General features: G+C 36.2%; 3 protein-coding genes across 4 annotated transcripts in view; 2 read left to right on the top strand and 1 right to left on the bottom strand.

The window, feature by feature from the left end:
- Positions 1-5,389, top strand: part of LOC123878968 (actin cytoskeleton-regulatory complex protein PAN1-like) — a 256,319-nt gene extending 250,930 nt beyond the window's left edge. Inside the window, exons 17-21 of the mRNA XM_045926376.1 lie at positions 36-230; positions 718-780; positions 2,873-3,159; positions 3,291-3,451; positions 3,775-5,389. Of these exons, the coding sequence (XP_045782332.1) occupies positions 36-230; positions 718-780; positions 2,873-3,159; positions 3,291-3,451; positions 3,775-4,095 (1,027 nt within the window). The 3' untranslated portion in view covers positions 4,096-5,389. The remainder of the gene's footprint in view (positions 1-35; positions 231-717; positions 781-2,872; positions 3,160-3,290; positions 3,452-3,774) is intronic.
- Positions 5,390-6,586: 1,197 nt separating this feature from the next.
- LOC123880811 (WD repeat-containing protein 46) lies at positions 6,587-12,837 on the top strand. 2 transcript variants are annotated; one of them, XM_045929139.1, is made up of 11 exons: positions 6,587-6,708; positions 6,798-6,908; positions 7,137-7,369; positions 7,623-7,874; positions 8,973-9,123; positions 9,799-10,034; positions 10,515-10,679; positions 11,132-11,271; positions 11,518-11,708; positions 12,471-12,569; positions 12,659-12,837. In XM_045929139.1, exons 1-11 carry the CDS (start codon positions 6,691-6,693, stop codon positions 12,770-12,772), a joined length of 1,710 nt encoding a protein of 569 aa, XP_045785095.1. In that variant the 5' UTR covers positions 6,587-6,690; the 3' UTR covers positions 12,773-12,837. The 2 variants fall into 2 exon arrangements, with proteins under 2 accessions (XP_045785095.1, XP_045785094.1); XM_045929138.1 differs by having other exon boundaries at positions 7,131-7,369.
- Positions 12,789-16,360, bottom strand: LOC123880817 (transcription factor E2F4-like). Its single transcript, XM_045929149.1, has 7 exons — positions 16,135-16,360; positions 15,902-16,011; positions 15,724-15,825; positions 14,941-15,112; positions 13,948-14,037; positions 13,482-13,560; positions 12,789-13,127 (listed from the first exon to the last, which is right to left on the bottom strand). The coding sequence occupies exons 1-7, from the start codon at positions 16,243-16,245 to the stop codon at positions 13,027-13,029; spliced, it is 765 nt and encodes a 254-aa protein (XP_045785105.1). The 5' UTR covers positions 16,246-16,360; the 3' UTR covers positions 12,789-13,026.
- Between the last annotated feature and the right edge of the window lie 367 nt (positions 16,361-16,727).

The following is a 16,727-nucleotide window of genomic DNA, read 5'->3' as shown; positions in this document are numbered from 1 at the left end:
CGTCACGCCATTGTAAGCAGTTTGTATATGTGCAGTCTCTCCGGGTGTCCGCGCGCCGACCGCTCGCAGCTGCAGCCGCATTCGCAGGAGCTGAAATGCCCCACGCCCGGCTGCGACGGCTCCGGCCACGTCACCGGCAACTACTCCTCGCACCGGTCGCTCTCCGGCTGCCCCCGAGCTAACAAACCGAAAAGCAAGCCAAGAGATGGACAGGACTCGGAGCCGCTTAGGTGAGCTAGCACATTTTTCGCTTAAAAGCTCTCCCACACATTGATGCAATCCCGTTGTGGATTTTTCGCAATTCTCAAAGCAATCTGAGCGCATTTCGAGCTCCAGTGCCAGAGCATCACGACAATTTAAATGATAATAATTAATAATAATAATATTCGATCGTCTTCTGTCGTGTCATTTCGCAACTTATGGTCGTACCTTTTAATGACGATGGCGTAGGTACCTACTTATATAGAACTACGGTTGTTATTCCTAAAAAGCTGTGGTAAATAATATTATGGTCGCTTTTTAAACTCATTGCGACAGTAAATTAACAATAGAGTCGGTTGATAGAGATGTTTGACTAACTTTGAAAGACTTTTCCTTTGCTTTCTGTTTTGCTTGATAATTGGATATACTTACCTACAAAGGGTATGTGCACTGGTTTCCTGCCTATGTTAACCACTTGACTAAGTATAAGTTTATTGGTATTTGCACGCTGCATAGATGCCCAATACCGGGCTGTGACGGTTCTGGACACGCTACTGGCAAATTCTTATCGCATCGAAGGTAAGAAATGTGATAAAGAAAATAAGAAAGTAATAAAGTACCTATAGGTACGACGTATAGAACATTCATTTACCCTCAGATCATTACATGCATGTCTAAATGTCTAGGGGAAGTCCGGGAGACTTGCTCAGGTGGAAGAGTTGAACCACCTTTTAAAATTCAGCTTAAATTTCGCGCTAATGAAACGTCAAGACGGTCATTGGTAAAACGTGGGAGGCCAATTACCAGGACGCCGCCATTTTTTACAATGGCCGGTTTGTTTGGCTATCAGGTCCGGAAAGGTGTTTTTGTTACGACGGAGTAAATTTTATTAAATTATGTATTTTTGAGATTGCGGCCGTGTTTATAGAGTTACGTATTGTGTGTTATTACTATTGTACTGCCTGATTATTGTAGTTTGACATGTGCTAAGTATTTTTTTGCTAAAATTGATTGTTTTTTCTGTGAGTAAAATTTAATGTCAAAGTAGTATATGCGGGAGAGTTGAACCATGGCGGGTGCGGGAGATATGACCAGTGGTTCACGTCTCCCTCTACAGTGTTTGTATGCGAAAATTTGAAGTTTTATTTAATAAATTTAGAAATTTAGAAAGAAAAATTTGAAAACTAAACAAGGTTCGAACCAAAAAGCCCAGAGAAAGAAAACTGGAAAAGGCTAAAAAAAATAAAAATGTTAATGATGATAGTGAAACCGAGTGTGAAGACGTATGTGAAGATGTTGCGTACGCTGATAGTTCCAGTAATAGTGATTTTGCAGAATTCCTGACGTGAATGATCGTTGGTATTGTTTTGTTTGCACATCAGAAGAAATTATGACTATGCGTTTATGTGGTTTATGCCGAAGATATTATGTCCATGAGATATGCGTAGGAGTTACACAAGATATTGATGAAAAGGTTAAGAAAGACAAACAAATTTGATTAAAGAAATGTTATATATTTAACTTTGTTGGCGAAATGTTTAATAATTATGTTGATTGTGGAATGTTAAAGAATATGTTGAAATTTTCTTTTTTTTAGGGTTTCGTACCTCAAAAGGAAAACGGAACCCTTATAAGTAGGTCTTATAGCACAAGTACAGGAATAAATCTGTTTTTGAATTTGTGTTTACATAATAAAAAAAAAATTAAAATGTGTTTCAATTTTCAAAATAAGATAACTATACCAATTGGGACATCATATGAAAGGGCTTTACCTGCACATTCTAAAACAGATTTTTATTTATTTTTATGTAAAATAGTTTTTGATTTATCGTGCAAAATGTTGGAAAAAATTTCCGAGTGTGCGAGTCTGACTCACATCAGTTTTTTCTTTATAAGAAAAGCAATAGCTATGTTTATCTATAATTTAATTTCATTTTGTGATGTTTTGTTTAGTATATCTGTAATGTAAGCTACAAAATGTTTTTTTTCCCCCTTTAAAATGCTATATTCAACTCTCCCCAGACCCCGGTTCAAGTGTCCCTCGGGTTGGGGAGAGTTGACCCAAATCCCATTTTTCATTCAAATATATATATAACATATTTCAGTATTATAATTTCGAAAAAGTAATTATGCATAAGTAATTCTAAATAAATAAGCTACTGTTTATAATTACAATTGAATCACTAAGCCTCATTTATAAGAAAATACGACACTTTAAGCAAAAAGCGGTTCAAGTCTCCCGGACTTCCCCTATATAAGAAATTACTTTATCTACTCGTAGATATTTACCTACCTAATGTGTGAACTTTAACTCAATTAGATCGATAAAATGTTACAAACACTTGTTTACGCAGTTAAATCTTTTCATGTAGATAAAACTACCTTTCATATTATTTTTAATGCCAAGACGTAAAAACTTTTTCACTTTTTACCATCTTAAAGATCTGAATTTAAAATTAACGACTTTCTTTCACTCATTATTCGATGGTGTTGTACCTATTTTAAAAACGACCAGTGTCGATAATTTGTATTTAGCTGAATTTGCTTAAATTATTTTCAAATTTCGAATGTCCAACAATTTTTGACAAGTAACGTATTTACAAAAATAAATAGATGATTAATAAATATGGAATTGAACAAATTAATTTATTAGGCATTGTTTCCTCCATAGTGCTTCGGGGTGCCCGATTGCGAATCGCAACAAAATGCGAGTACTAGAAAGTGGAGGAACAGTGGAACAGCACAAAGCAGCCGTGGCAGCAGCGGCGTCCGCAATCAAATTCGACGGAGTGAACTGTCCCACACCAGGATGTGACGGATCCGGGCATTTAAACGGTTCGTTTCTGACCCATCGCTCGCTGTCCGGCTGTCCGATCGCCGGAGCTGCAACTCCCACGCCGCCGAAGAAGCCCAAGTATCCAGACGATATCACGCCGCTATACCCGAAATCATACTCAGGTCTGTTGTTGCATTTTTACTTACTAAAAAGTCTAATGTGGAAATGTAAATTATGTACCTAAGCATACATTATACACATACATATTAATTCGGGTAGTAGAAAATTAATAAAATAATTGTTTTAATTTCAGGTACAGATATTAGCATGCAAACTGGGAACGGTGAAGATCTTATGACATTGGAGCAAGAAATAACCGAACTTCAACGTGAGAACGCTAAAGTCGAATCGCAAATGATACGTCTAAAATCTGATATCAATGCTATGGAATCGCAACTCAGCCACGGAGAAAGAGTAAGTTTAAATCTCATTTAATACTATCATAATTAAAAAACAAAAAAAAACTTTTTCGAGAGCTCCTTGATCCAAAATTTACTATAACTATCTTTGTCTGATAACGTAGATGGTACAGTCATGGCTCCAAACATCCAACTTTGAGTGCTACTAACATCACATGAATTTGTGAGTACCTCTTGTTTCCTTACCAATAAAGTAGCCACTTCAAAGAAGAGCCAGGTTTAAAAATTTTAACTCTGAAAAGTAATGAGCAAATCTCCCAAATTATCTATGCCTTGTAAGCCAAAATCTGCAGTACTCAACACTGTTATTATTTCCAGGAGAATCAACAAATGCATCACAGCAACAACAACTTCCACGAGTATTACAAGGGCCTCTGCAATAACGTAATAACTTTATTGGAAACCGTCCGGCTCCCAGGGGGAGGCACCGCTCCCGCACCCACTGCCCTCGGAACACCCGGGGCGCCTCCTCCGCCAGGCCCCGGGGAGAAACCTGCCTACGATAACTTCGACTCATATTTGACCAAACTACAGACTCTATGCTCTCCCGATGGCTACTGTCCTGACGAGAATCGACCAATCTATGAAACGGTGAAAAATGCACTGCAAGACTTCACCGTGCTTCCCACGCCTATTTAAGTGTCACCCAGCGCCGCCGAAAACGAGCGACAGTGATTTCGTTAGCCATCACACGATCGGCGGAGCTTATTTACAAAAGGAAACACTTCCTGCTAGTGCGCTATACAAACAATTTAATATAGCTATTTACCAAAGGTGTACTATAAAAAGACTGTTGACAAAATGTCAAATCGAATACAGTGAACGATGTAGTTGTGTACAGTGTATCGGCCGTGCGAAGGGTCCTTCGGACGTTATGTGTTCTATTTAGATAATGATGTCTATTTTATAAACCGTTGTATACGATGTGTGACTTCTGTGAGTCATCGCGTTAAAGCTCGAAAAATTCGACTATTTATCATTAAGGTGGACTTAAATTTAAATGAATTTTAAACACTGTTACTCGTATTATGCTTATAGTTAAGTAAGTTAACTTTAGGGAAAGTTTATACAATTGTATTTAAGCGATTTAGTCCCACACAACACACCAAAAGGGATTGACTTAAGTAAGGGTGTAAATATGTACGTAACTCATTAATTAGATTATGTCCTAGATACCGAACTACAGCCAAGGTAGCCGGTGTATAGTGAAAATGTGAGGTCGTTTTACCGAACAAACAAACATAAATAGCAATTAATAAGAATGTTATACGTACTGCGTTTTATGTTCATACTGGGTATGTGCCAAATGCTTCCGCAGGAGCACCCGACCGCTAACGTTTTAAGACTATTATTGATATAGGTGGAAACGAAACGAAAATAAACAAACTTTTAGAAGACTCTAGTCACTTTGTAAATAAATTGTGAATACATAGTTGTCACGTCGTAAGGACGTTAATATTTATATTAGAGAATAAAACGATCTCATTAGATCAAGTAAGTTAAATAATTCAGTCATTAATTGATAACCAAATTAGGGATAAATTGATAATTTCTTTGTTAGCCAATGTTTCACTTGCTGTGATTATGTTACATGTTATTTATTGTTACCTTTGAGGATGTGATAGCTCGAATCGAGGCGGGTTAGCGTTATTTTGCAATCTATTATTTGATGCGCTTCACGAAAATATGTGCAATTATTGTTTATTACTTATTTGTAGAAGCGATGCGTAACGTTTTCCGTTGTAAATTATTGTGGATTCACTGAAATTATTTCTCTAAATCAAATCGCGTACCGACACTGATCAATAATTATATACGCATTTAAATATTAAACCTATTACTATGTTACTAATCTGATTGTCATATACGTTTCTGTAAAATATTGAGTATGTGTTGTTAAAAAGAATAAAAATAATAAATACCGAGATAATGACATGATTTTATTATTCCTATAAAATATTGATTTTCTACCTACTAAGTATTGAATTATTGAAATAGGCACCTACGAGTACCTGTTTCATTATTCTCACTCTCTCATCCCGTCAACAGAAGGTTTTTTATCATCCCGATACAAGTTAGCCCTTGAGATCTCACTTGGTGGTACCTAAGTGATGCTGCAGTCTAAAATAGAAGCAAGCTAACTTGGAAGGGATATCATAGTTTATTTAACTCATATAGCTAATCGGTTTCTACAGCCTACGTGGTATAGTGTACCGGAATGCCAAATCGCTTGGCGGCACGGCTTTGCCGGTAGGGTCTAGCCACAGCCGAAGCCTCCTATCAGACAGATCAGAGACAAATTGGAAAATAGAAATGCTCAAACTACCCCTGGCAGGAATCGAACTCCCACTTATAAGACAGCAGTGCTCACCACTGCACCAGAGAGGTCGCTAAGCGTAATACGCGACCGGTTGAGATGGCAATCGGGGTATGGAAGTTCTATTCTTTTACTATCTATCCAAAGGATAAGAAGAAGCTAGTGTGTGAATACGCCCTTATGCAAACCGAAAGTCATTCTGTAAATGGACAGGGTTGCCAGAAGTCCCGCAATTGCCGTTTCATACGGTAACTAGGCTTCACTTCAAATCGTACCTACGATGTAATAATTTAGGAGCATCAAAAATAATGGAACAATATTCATAGCTTTTGTTGTAAAATGAAACGCAACTGTGTAAATGCTGTCAGTGCTACCTACCTTTTTAAAATGCTATCAGGTGTGGTTTTGTTTATCTAAAAAAAATATGAACACGTCTGGGTGGCATTATGTACGAAAAAAGTTCGATCTGACAGATCCATCCAAAAAAGTGACGGTCTCAAAAATATTTTTTTTACTATTGTATCGAGTGGGCTATCAAATGAATGGAAAAAATTATGAGATCAGAAAAATATAAATAAAGCACAATGTTAAAATACACCAAGCGACAGAAAAAAAATATATCTATCGCTTTCTATCAGCAATTCGGCAAGTAGTCGGGTTTTAGTGCTGTAACTTTATCTTGTTCGAGTTTGGTTTAGTGCGTTTTCTTGGGAAGCTGTAGGCAACACTGTACGCCTCTGACGCGTGATTGTCCAGTCAGCTGTCATCTGTCATTGTCAAATGTCAAATGTCAAATGTCAATGTCGTACGAATTACGATACGCATGGCGGTATCTCATGCGGCATGTGTCATGTGGATTTTTTGTAAATAATTATTATTTTGGTGATATTTATAATTAATTACTTTTTTTCAATATAATGAAAGGAAAAAAGATGGTAATATAACAAGTTAAATTAGAATTTAATAGTGACTACATATTTCAATTAAATAAGGTTATAATTTTTGTAAACAAAACTATTTTCAGGTCCGATATTTTGACACTGAGAGTGATAATAAAGACCAGGATAAGGATCAAAATGTGAAGGTGTTTAAAATTAAATCCACAGCAAAGATTTTAAAAGCTCAAAAATATAAGGTAAGTAATTATAAAAGAAATACCAATGACTCGCTGGCCAATTATTTTAGTATATGGTAGGGCATGAATTTCACAAGATGATGGGGGGGCAAAAGATAATATAATATGTAATTATTATAATAATAGATTATTATTACTATTTTACGTAAAATAATTCAAAATTCACCTATTAAAAGTTTTTTTCATTGATTGTCCAATTTGTTTTGTACTTATAATCATAAGAAACAGCAATACAATAATGTTCAAACAAAGAAAATTGAGACAGAGAAGAAAGCTGAACAGTATCCTGGCAAGGCTCCAATAAACCCTGAGAAATTAGAACAGCATACAAGAGGCGAAGGAATAGGGAAGGGTGTGAGACACCCCTTATATGCATTGAAATTAAAGAAAAGAGAAAACAAGTTTAAGTATGCAGAGGAACAGGCTGCGAGAGCTGATATTTTACTGACTGAAGACCAAGGGTAAGCTTACTGTAATCACCATCATTGTCCCCACAGCACACACCACCTTATGCTGCTCATAACTAGACACCACTGGAGCCACTGCTACTTACTGGAGTAGTGAGGGGTCTTATAACACTGCAATTTCCAGCGTGAGGTTGTCATTCCAGCACTTTGGGACCCTAACCCCTATTGGTTCTTAAAAAACTTGCAAAAATATGCATTAAAGTGATTCATTTTTTTATTACATACATAATCTCTTTTTTCTCCTTAGTTTTCTAGAAGTAGATGAAGATAACCGCACAACAGCTATTACACAAAAAGTAATTGCTGATAATGTGGATATCACAGCAGCCACTAAGATATTTGAATTGGACCTTGCCTTTGGTCCATATCAGGCCAAATACTCTCGCAATGGCAGGCATCTGTTATTGGGCAGTAAAAAGGGCCATCTTGCAGGTTTTGATTGGGTGACCAAGAAGCTACATTTTGAAATTAATGTTATGGAATCTATACATGACATCAGGTAAGTTGAACAAGAACAATCTGTACAAATATGGCTTCTCAAAAAACTTGAATTGAACTAATAATATTATAAATGTCAAAATGTGTTTGTTTATTAGTTTGTCCTTCAATCATGCTACAACAGAGCAATGGATCAGTGTGACTTTTTTGCATGTTTATATAGATTTAATAGTTAAAGAACTGGAGTGTGGCATAGGCTATCTTGAAAAATCAAGGATTTAAAAAAATTTAATGCATGCATAGTCGTATAGACAATAACAATAGCTCAACTAATTAACTATGGATTCCTTTCGGATTTCATCATCATCATCATCGCGTGCCTTCTTCAAAACGAAGTTTGGCGATCATCATCCGAAAAGCTTCTCTATTAAAAGCCGCCTCTTTCAACTTCGGGGAAACTAAGCCCTGTCAGATTTGTTCTTATGCTATCTTTAACACGTTAAACGCCGATAGAAAAAAATAAAAATCGTAAAAATGCTTTTGGTCGTAATTTGTTTATTATGTTACGATATGTATAGAAAATAAGTTCTATTCAATTCTGTACATGGGTTACATAGTTACAGTCAAATACATAGCTGAGGTCACCGGTGCACCCCATGGCGCACAAATACAGAAAATATATTTTCCGGTACCCGGCGCCGCGCCGGCCACCCCGCCGGCCACCCGCTACACCAGTAGTGCGCTCGCGCTTACGGTGATAGAATGTGTGTTACTAGATCAATTACGTTCCTACTATCTTAGCTGTCTATGTTAAAAAATAAAGACTGCTAATTTTCGTTTAAATAATAAAGACTAATTTGAATTATATATCCTGAATTTTTATTTTGGTTACTTTTTTCGCTATCTTTCATTTTTTTTTTCAATTCCTTACAAGGTATGTTTGTCCCACTGCGCAGTATAGTTCTACAGCGCCGTGCCGGTCACGGAGTACGAATAAAGTAACAGTCAGTATGGCCGGCGGCGAGAAAAAGTAGTTTGAATATGACTATACGTTGAGGTCACCGGTGACCCCCATGGCGCTATGATAGAGGAAGGGTGAGGTCACCGGTGACCCCCATGGCGTTTAACGTGTTAAAAAACGTTGTAAATTTACTTACAGTTGGTTACATGTTGAAACTATGATCGCTGCTGCTCAAAAGGAATGGTTATACATTTATGATAATACAGGAATCGAATTACATTGCGTAAAGAGAATGGACAAGATATTGAAGATGGAATTTTTGCCGTACCACTTTTTATTAGCTGCTGTTGTAAGTTGAATCTAAATATAAAAAAAGGAGATGGTGGTGGGCTGGCTGACCTGTCAACACAGACACAGCTCTAACTACTGGACTGATCTGACTGAAAGTATGCAGACAGCTATTAAGATTAATGTGAATTGCATTTTTAGCATTAAGGGGGTAAAATTGAGGGTTGAAATTAAGTCCATGTGGACCATGTTGCGGACATAAGCCAGTTTTATTTATTTGTCCCAATATTATCCAGAATATGAATAAATATAATACATATTTTAATCTAAAACTGTACTTGTCACAAAGAAAAGTTTACGCAATTACATAATATTACTAGCTTTAAGGGTGCAGGAAAACATCGCTCGTGAGGAAACTTGCCTGCCTGAGGGTTCTCCATAATGTTCTCAAAAGTGTGTGATGTCTGGCAATCCACACTTAGCCGGTGGGGTTGACAATGTCCTAAATCCTTCTCATTCTGAGTGAACCTGTGCTCAGTAGTGTGCCGGCGTTGAGTCAAGATTGGCGATGATGATAATACTTATGTGCCTTAAGCCCCTGCTATCAAATGATTTCAGTAAAATCACTAACATCACCAGTATAATATCAATGAAATATATTTTGTAAACATGCGATGCCATCTGAAGAAGTATGAATGTACAAACTTTATTTATGGATTGTTAAATATTGTTACAGAACGAATACGGATTCATGTCATGGTTAGATATTTCAATAGGAGAAATAGTCGGGCACTACAACAACCACATGGGACGGACACCAGTCATGACACAGAACCCATTCAATGCCACATTGTGCTTGGGAAACTCCAAAGGTGTGGTTTCCCTCTGGTCTCCAACTGTGAAGAAACCATTGGCTAAGATTTTGTGCCATAAAACACCATTGACTGCAATTGCTGTGGATAACCGGGGCATGTATGTAATATCTGTACTAACTATTTCAATACATAAAAAGAAACATCCTGACTCACTTACTGAATGACTTATCAACATCCAGCCTAAACCCTTGGACTTTGAAAGCTCCACACAGAGGTTCTATTTATAATTTAGACATGGAATAAGATGTCATGGAATCAACTCCTTAGAGTATGTTGCGACATACCACAAAACATTGCTTGCATCTTTATAAAAAAAAAACAAGTACAAGTCGGACTCGCACGTGAACTGTTCCGTACCATTACAATAATTTTATACTACAGACTTTTTAAATTTTGGTATTTTATTATTTGTGCTAAAATTTCAACTACCTTTTATGGATCATGAAATAGAGCTCACTGACAAACAGATGGACGGACGGATAGCGGAGGCTCCAGTGGCACACTTCGGATTCAGATTTCAGGACCCTAAAAAGCTTAAAACAAGGCTCATTGTTTTTACCATAAAGAATTTTTCTAGGTACATGGCAACATCAGGAGTGGATAGAAGCTTAAAAATATGGGACATCAGAAATCTGGACGGACCATTGCAACATTATAAACTGCGGTCAGCGCCTGTAGATTTGGAGTTTTCGCAGAAAGATATGTTGGCTGTGGGTCTGGGGGAAGTTGTGGAAATATACAGGTACTAATTTTATTATTGGTAGTTTTCTTTTGCTTTTTTATTGTAAAAATGCTGATACCTGCGACTTCGTCCGCGTGGATTTAGTTTTTTGAAAATCCCGTGGGAACTTTTTGATTTTCCGGGATAAAAGTGGCCTATGTCACTTGTCACGTGACTCCAGGTCTTTATCTATACCCATGCAAAAAATCACGCCCATCTGTTAATTCGTTGCGACGTGATAAAAGAACAAACCAACAAACAGACATTTTTTAGTAATAGTGATAGTGATGCTGCAAGGCATCTAAGTCCGCGTAAGTTTCGGTTTTTAAAAAACCGAAACTTACTTTTGGGAACTTTGAATTTCCCAGATACAAAGTAGCCTGGATCGAATTAACGGATGGGCCGTGAAAACTAGCATACAGACAAACAGACACACTTTCTTCACACAAGATTATATTATATCTTTATTTCAGTAATTGTTGTACCCAAACATCAGAAAGTCCATATTTGAGGCATAGAATGGCGAAATCCATAAACAATTTCAAATTCTGCCCATATGAAGATGTTTTAGGAATAGGCACTAGCAAAGGGTTCTCAAGCATCATTGTACCAGGTAAACTTTTGTTACTTAAAAAAAAATTATAATGCATACATTTTGAAAACTCACTATTTTAGCTCTATGTGTCCAAATATCATGTCAAAAGTACGATTTATTATATCTCTATGATTTTAGTCCTTAATCTAAGAATACCGTACTTTTAACATGAAAGCTGTTGACACATACAGTAAATATGGCGAGTGCGTTCTCAAAATATATGGCATGAAGTATTTTTCAAATTTATTTATTTCCTTTATATAGGCAGTGGCGAACCAAACTTCGACGCCCTCGAGAGTAATCCGTTCCAAACCAAAAAACAAAGGAAGGAAGCCGAAGTTAAGGCTCTACTTGAGAAGATTCCTGCAGAACTTATTACTCTCAATCCGTTTGATGTTATGGAAGTAGATGTGCCTTCCATGAAAGACAAAATGGAAGCTAAGAAGAATCTCTTGGTAAGTTTACTTCATTATTAACCCCCGACCCAAAAAGAGGGGTGTCATAAGTTTGACGTATGTATCTGTGTATCTGTCTGTGGCATCGTAGCTCCTAAACGCATGAACCGATTTTAATTTAGCTTTTTTTTTGTTTGAAAGGTGGCTTGATCGAGAGTGTTCTTAGCTATAATCGAAGAAAATCGGTTCAGCCGTTTGAAAGTTATCAGCTCTTTTCTAGTTTACTTATATAGGTTTTTGTGTCGGGGTTTTTTTAAATTTTGAGTTTTTTTAATATATAGTGCATGCATGTTGACAACGCACTCGCCATTATTTGATCTATGTGTCAACTGTCATGTCAAAAGTCCGATTTTAGTCCTTAATCTAAGGGTAAATCGTATATTTGGCATGACAGTTGAGCAAATAAGGGCGAGTGCGTTCTCGAAATGTATGCATTTTACTTTTCCTTGGCTTACGTAAAAGGTAAACCAATAGCAGAAAACTTCTAGTAGAAATGCGTAAGCGACGCGTTTCGCCGCGCGTTTTACACTGGAATTCAGTCAAGTGTCATTCTGACATGTGTCATACACAACCTTAATGCTATGCATAAAGGTTGAATATAACCGTCCTGTAAAGAAGCCCTGCATTCCAGTGTTAAGACGTTCTGGTTGGTTTTCACTTGTATTAGTTTGCGGTAAACGGTACTGTAAAGAGTGAAAAGTTTATGAGTTGTATTGTAATAGGCTATCTATTACTAATAAAAACCTATTTTTTTTTTTTCAGTATTTGAGACAACAGAAAGTGGACTTTACGCCGAGACATAAGAAAAAAGGCAAAACCAACATTGCAAGAAAGAAAATCATGAAGGAGACTGCAAGAAAAGTAAGATTAAAATTTAAGAAACACTACCTCACCCTTTACTTTTGGAAAATATTTGATTGATTCAATAAATTTCTTCTTTTTTTTTTCAGGAATTTGTAAATCAAGCCATCGAAGCAAAGAAGATACTTGCTGATTCAGAAAAACAAAATATACCAAAACAGTCATTTGGTGTTCTAGACAGATTTGTTCCCAAGCCTAAGTAAGAAATGAAATACATAGTTTTAGTAAAAAAGTTGATTTTATTTCACTTAACCCCTTAACATCCTCTAAAAAAGAAATATACTCTTATACATAGAAATAGTTTTTTATACATGACTACCTAAACTTTTTGATGTTATTTACATTATCAGAGATCCAAAAAAAGTTAAATTGATTATCAAAACTAACGTAGTCTTTCATAGACCACTAATTAAGTATAGAAAAAATAAGAATGTATATCAAAAACTAACATGATTTTTCAACACGGAATATCAAAGAGATCACATAAACCTTCCGAACCACGCAACGAAAAGGAAAAGTCTTGCTTAGTAGCAGGTGGACTTAATCTTAGAAGATAATCTGGAAAAAAATAACTTCAGATTAACATTTTTATGGTCCTTGTTTACTTCATTTCAACCATGATCTCAGTCTTTTAAACTGATCATCACAGTCAGATATATTAAGAGGGGCAAGTTGTGACAGCGCATGTCAATGGATTGCGGTTATTAAGTAACGTTGACCCTAGTTGGTAACTGGTTGGGTGACCGACTTTGGCCTTTTAGTTTTGCTCCCTGCCCTGGAATGCATGTTAATTCGTCGGTCCCGGTTATCGCTGTGCCTACCCCCTTAGAATTATATAGATGGCTCATATATTGTGTGATGATTTCATGACAATAACAATAACTTGTTTATAGATTTGTATAGGGTACTTACTAGGGCATTGCAATACATTATCTTCAGCACCATCCGTGTAACTTTGCACTTCTTGGTCCATGTTTTCGTCCTCTGTGACCTGAAAGTTTAGTGTTTGTTTTGACGTAATTTATAAAAATAAAATAATCAGTGTAATTCTCTGTTACTCTAAACAATGCCTGTGGCTTTGTCCGCGTAGATTTAGGTTTTTAAAAACTCTGATTTTCGGGATAAAAGTAGCCTATATTCATCTTTGGGATGCAAGTTATCTCTGTACTAAATACATAGAGCTAAATGCATCTGCTGCTTGCGACGCAACGCACCACGCGACGCGCAGCGCACCGCGTCTGGGTAAAAAAACCCTACGAAACCCTAGCTTTAGAGTGAAATACAGCTTGCAAAATTCCTTACACCAAATTAGCACAAAATTTGTCCCTCACTTAAGAAGGGTATACAAAAGAATTTATTATTCATGCCCATTTCATACCTTTTCTTTTTCCACATCACACAATAATATAACTCCGATGGGATTGTTAGATTTCACATGTAAACATAATTTATTATCTTTTCCTGGCTCCTGGAAAAAAATATAAAAAATATAATTCTAAAACCAAAAACCGGCCAAGTGCGAGTCGGACTCACGCACCGAGGGTTCCGTACTCGGGTATTTTTTTCGACATTTTGCTCGATAAATCAAAAACCATTATGCATAAAATAAATCTGTTTTAGAATGTACAGGTAAAGCTCTTTAACCCACTTCGCATAGTTATCTTACTTTGAAAATTTAAATTAATTAATTTTTTTTTAATGATGTATCCACTTTACGATTTTCGGATTTATTCTTTTACTTGTGCTATAAGACCTACCTACCTGCTAAATTTCATGATTCTAGGTCAACGGGAAGTACCCTATAGGGTTTCTTGACAGACACGACGGACGGACGGACAGACAGGCAGACAACAAAGTGATCCTATAAGGGTTCCGTTTTTCCTTTTGAGGTATGGAACCTTAAAAATTGAGAATTGTCCATAAATAGATTGAGGAAGTTATGAGGGTGGTGTGACCTATTTGAGACACTCTGGTTATGCAATGTTAACTCAAGTCAGCATCTCATGAATAACTTAGGCTGAGATCTATAGATTGTAGACTATGTAGTCTATGCTTTCACTTAGAATATAAATGAGACAGATGTATGTAATATAGACATAAGTCTGTCTTGTTTTAATTGTTAAGATCTCAGCCTTAGACAACGCGACACCTTGTGGAGAGTAAATCGGAGTGGAAAGAGTAAAAATGGAGAGTGAAAAAAATATTCCTTGTATGTAGTACTAAATCTGTCTATTGATAATTTGATTAGTATTAACAGAGGAACATGGAAAAAGATGGATGGGGGCCACACACCAAAGCTAATTAGGATCCAGCATAATACTTCTATAACTATACTTCTTATAATATTTTATGCGGGTAATTTATTGCTTACATTGCTATAAACACGTCCAACAGCCAAATCAGCACCGAGAGGGGCTTCCAAAACAAAAATTTGGTCATCCTCAAAGCATTCCTTAATATCACTTTCTGTTACATAAGTCAAAGCCTCATTGTCAGCGTCATCAATAACATTTTTAATACTTTGTTCTATCCAGTGCATTTGCCTGAAATTATAAAATAGATACTAGTACCACAGCATCAGGGAGGTCGTCAAAAAATCCTCTAATGAAAAGTCACAATATAAGTGACCTATTTATAAGTCTTTGATGTTGGCATAAGATCCTTCAACACTAAGCACTGAATGTGTCACCTAAGATCTATGGCTGTCTTTGGTACTTATCCCAGCAAAAATTTAAATGTACCTACATTTAAAAAACTGTCTTACTCATCCAATATAATTATTTAGATTGTGACAAATTAATCATAATATAATTCACACATTGAAAACAAAAATTGGCAGTAATGAGTTACTACATCAGATGTATCTTGAAAGTTGAAACTTCAAACAGGTAATTTGTAAAAATCCTCGTCTTGATAACTTCTATGACCTATGATGACACTGGGGTCACTTTATAGTACTTTGTCGTCTTAAGTTTAATTACTGCTTTACGCAAAGCTTTGAAAGGCCATATTGCAAAATTGAGATTTTGCATGGGGTCATTATGTTAAACTGTCTTCACTGCGGATACATTTTTACTGGACTGTATTTGTATCTACAATGGAAACACTTATCAAATGATTAATTTTTAGTAGAAATTTAAACAAACGAACATACTTATCTAATAATTGCTCGTGTTCTTCTAAAAAATTTATTTCTTTTCTTAATTGGATCACCTTCAACCCAACATCTGATGTATTAGAATCAGGGGCCGCTCCTCTGCAATAATAACTGTATTATTGAAGTAATTCTAGAGAACACATGAATATTTATTAAAGTAAGTACTTTTACTAACTTCCATTGTATACTGTTTTTACTACGCTTCTCAATAAGTCCAATTCCTTCTAAAACATTCGTAATATCATATATTCTTCGTTTTTGTCTAACAGCTAATAAGTCAGTGGCCTGAAATGTAATTACAACGATAATAATAATCAATATACAAAATTCCCCGCTTGTGAATTCAAATAGTTTTATTTTCGAGCGTAAACTGACAAACAAAATGATGATAGCATAGGCATTACTTACGACTTTTAAATCCAAAACACCATCCTTTGCTTTTTGAAGAAGTGACACAAATCTCGTAGTAAGTAGCCCCAATGATTTCTCATATCGTTTATAACTGTATAATTCCGTCATAACTAAAATTTCACACCTTTTTATTTAATAATTCTGTACAATTGATTTAATTTATCCTATTTTGCGTTGCGGCGGGATTAGGGATATTGTAATGTAAAGTTGGTATCCCTTATTTCTCCACAGAGTATAGAGACAAAAGTTATTAATTCCTACATCGGCCATGATAAGGACACAATAAATATTTTTCATAGACGTAATTTTCTAAATTTTTATATAAATCTGTGTGCTCAAAAAAGCTAGAACTCAGAGCTGTAACGCCAGTTAAAAAAAATTGGTTGTCTGTAAAATCGGTTTACTGACGATAGTTGAACGTGACAACAAAGGCCGATTGTGCTTCTTTGTCGCTCGTTCCGCGCTCTCACTTGCACTTCAAGCCTTACATGGAACGCCTCAGAGCGAGGTAACGCCGCATGAGTCATGTTATTTCGTGCGTGCAGCCGGCTCTATCGAATTATAAAGACGTTGTCACTTCAAAAAGGGAG

Source organism: Maniola jurtina, chromosome 3 (genome assembly GCF_905333055.1).
Source record: "Maniola jurtina chromosome 3, ilManJurt1.1, whole genome shotgun sequence".
Classification (NCBI taxonomy): domain Eukaryota; kingdom Metazoa; phylum Arthropoda; class Insecta; order Lepidoptera; family Nymphalidae; genus Maniola; species Maniola jurtina.
This window is presented reverse-complemented; position numbering and strand designations above follow the sequence as displayed.

Bases quoted from the DNA above. Each gene is read 5' to 3' on its own strand.
- LOC123880811 (XM_045929138.1), top strand. The intron at 7,370-7,622 runs GTAAGCTTACTG...TTTTCTCCTTAG, and splicing joins TTACTGACTGAAGACCAAGG to TTTTCTAGAAGTAGATGAAG. The intron at 9,124-9,798 runs GTAAGTTGAATC...ATATTGTTACAG, and splicing joins ACTTTTTATTAGCTGCTGTT to AACGAATACGGATTCATGTC.
- LOC123880817 (XM_045929149.1), bottom strand. From the start codon at position 16,245: ATGACGGAATTATACAGTTATAAACGATATGAGAAATCATTGGGGCTA. The intron at 13,561-13,947 runs GTATGAAATGGG...CTAAACTTTCAG, and splicing joins GTGATGTGGAAAAAGAAAAG to GTCACAGAGGACGAAAACAT. The intron at 13,128-13,481 runs GTAAGTACCCTA...ATTTTTTTCCAG, and splicing joins TAATGTATTGCAATGCCCTA to ATTATCTTCTAAGATTAAGT.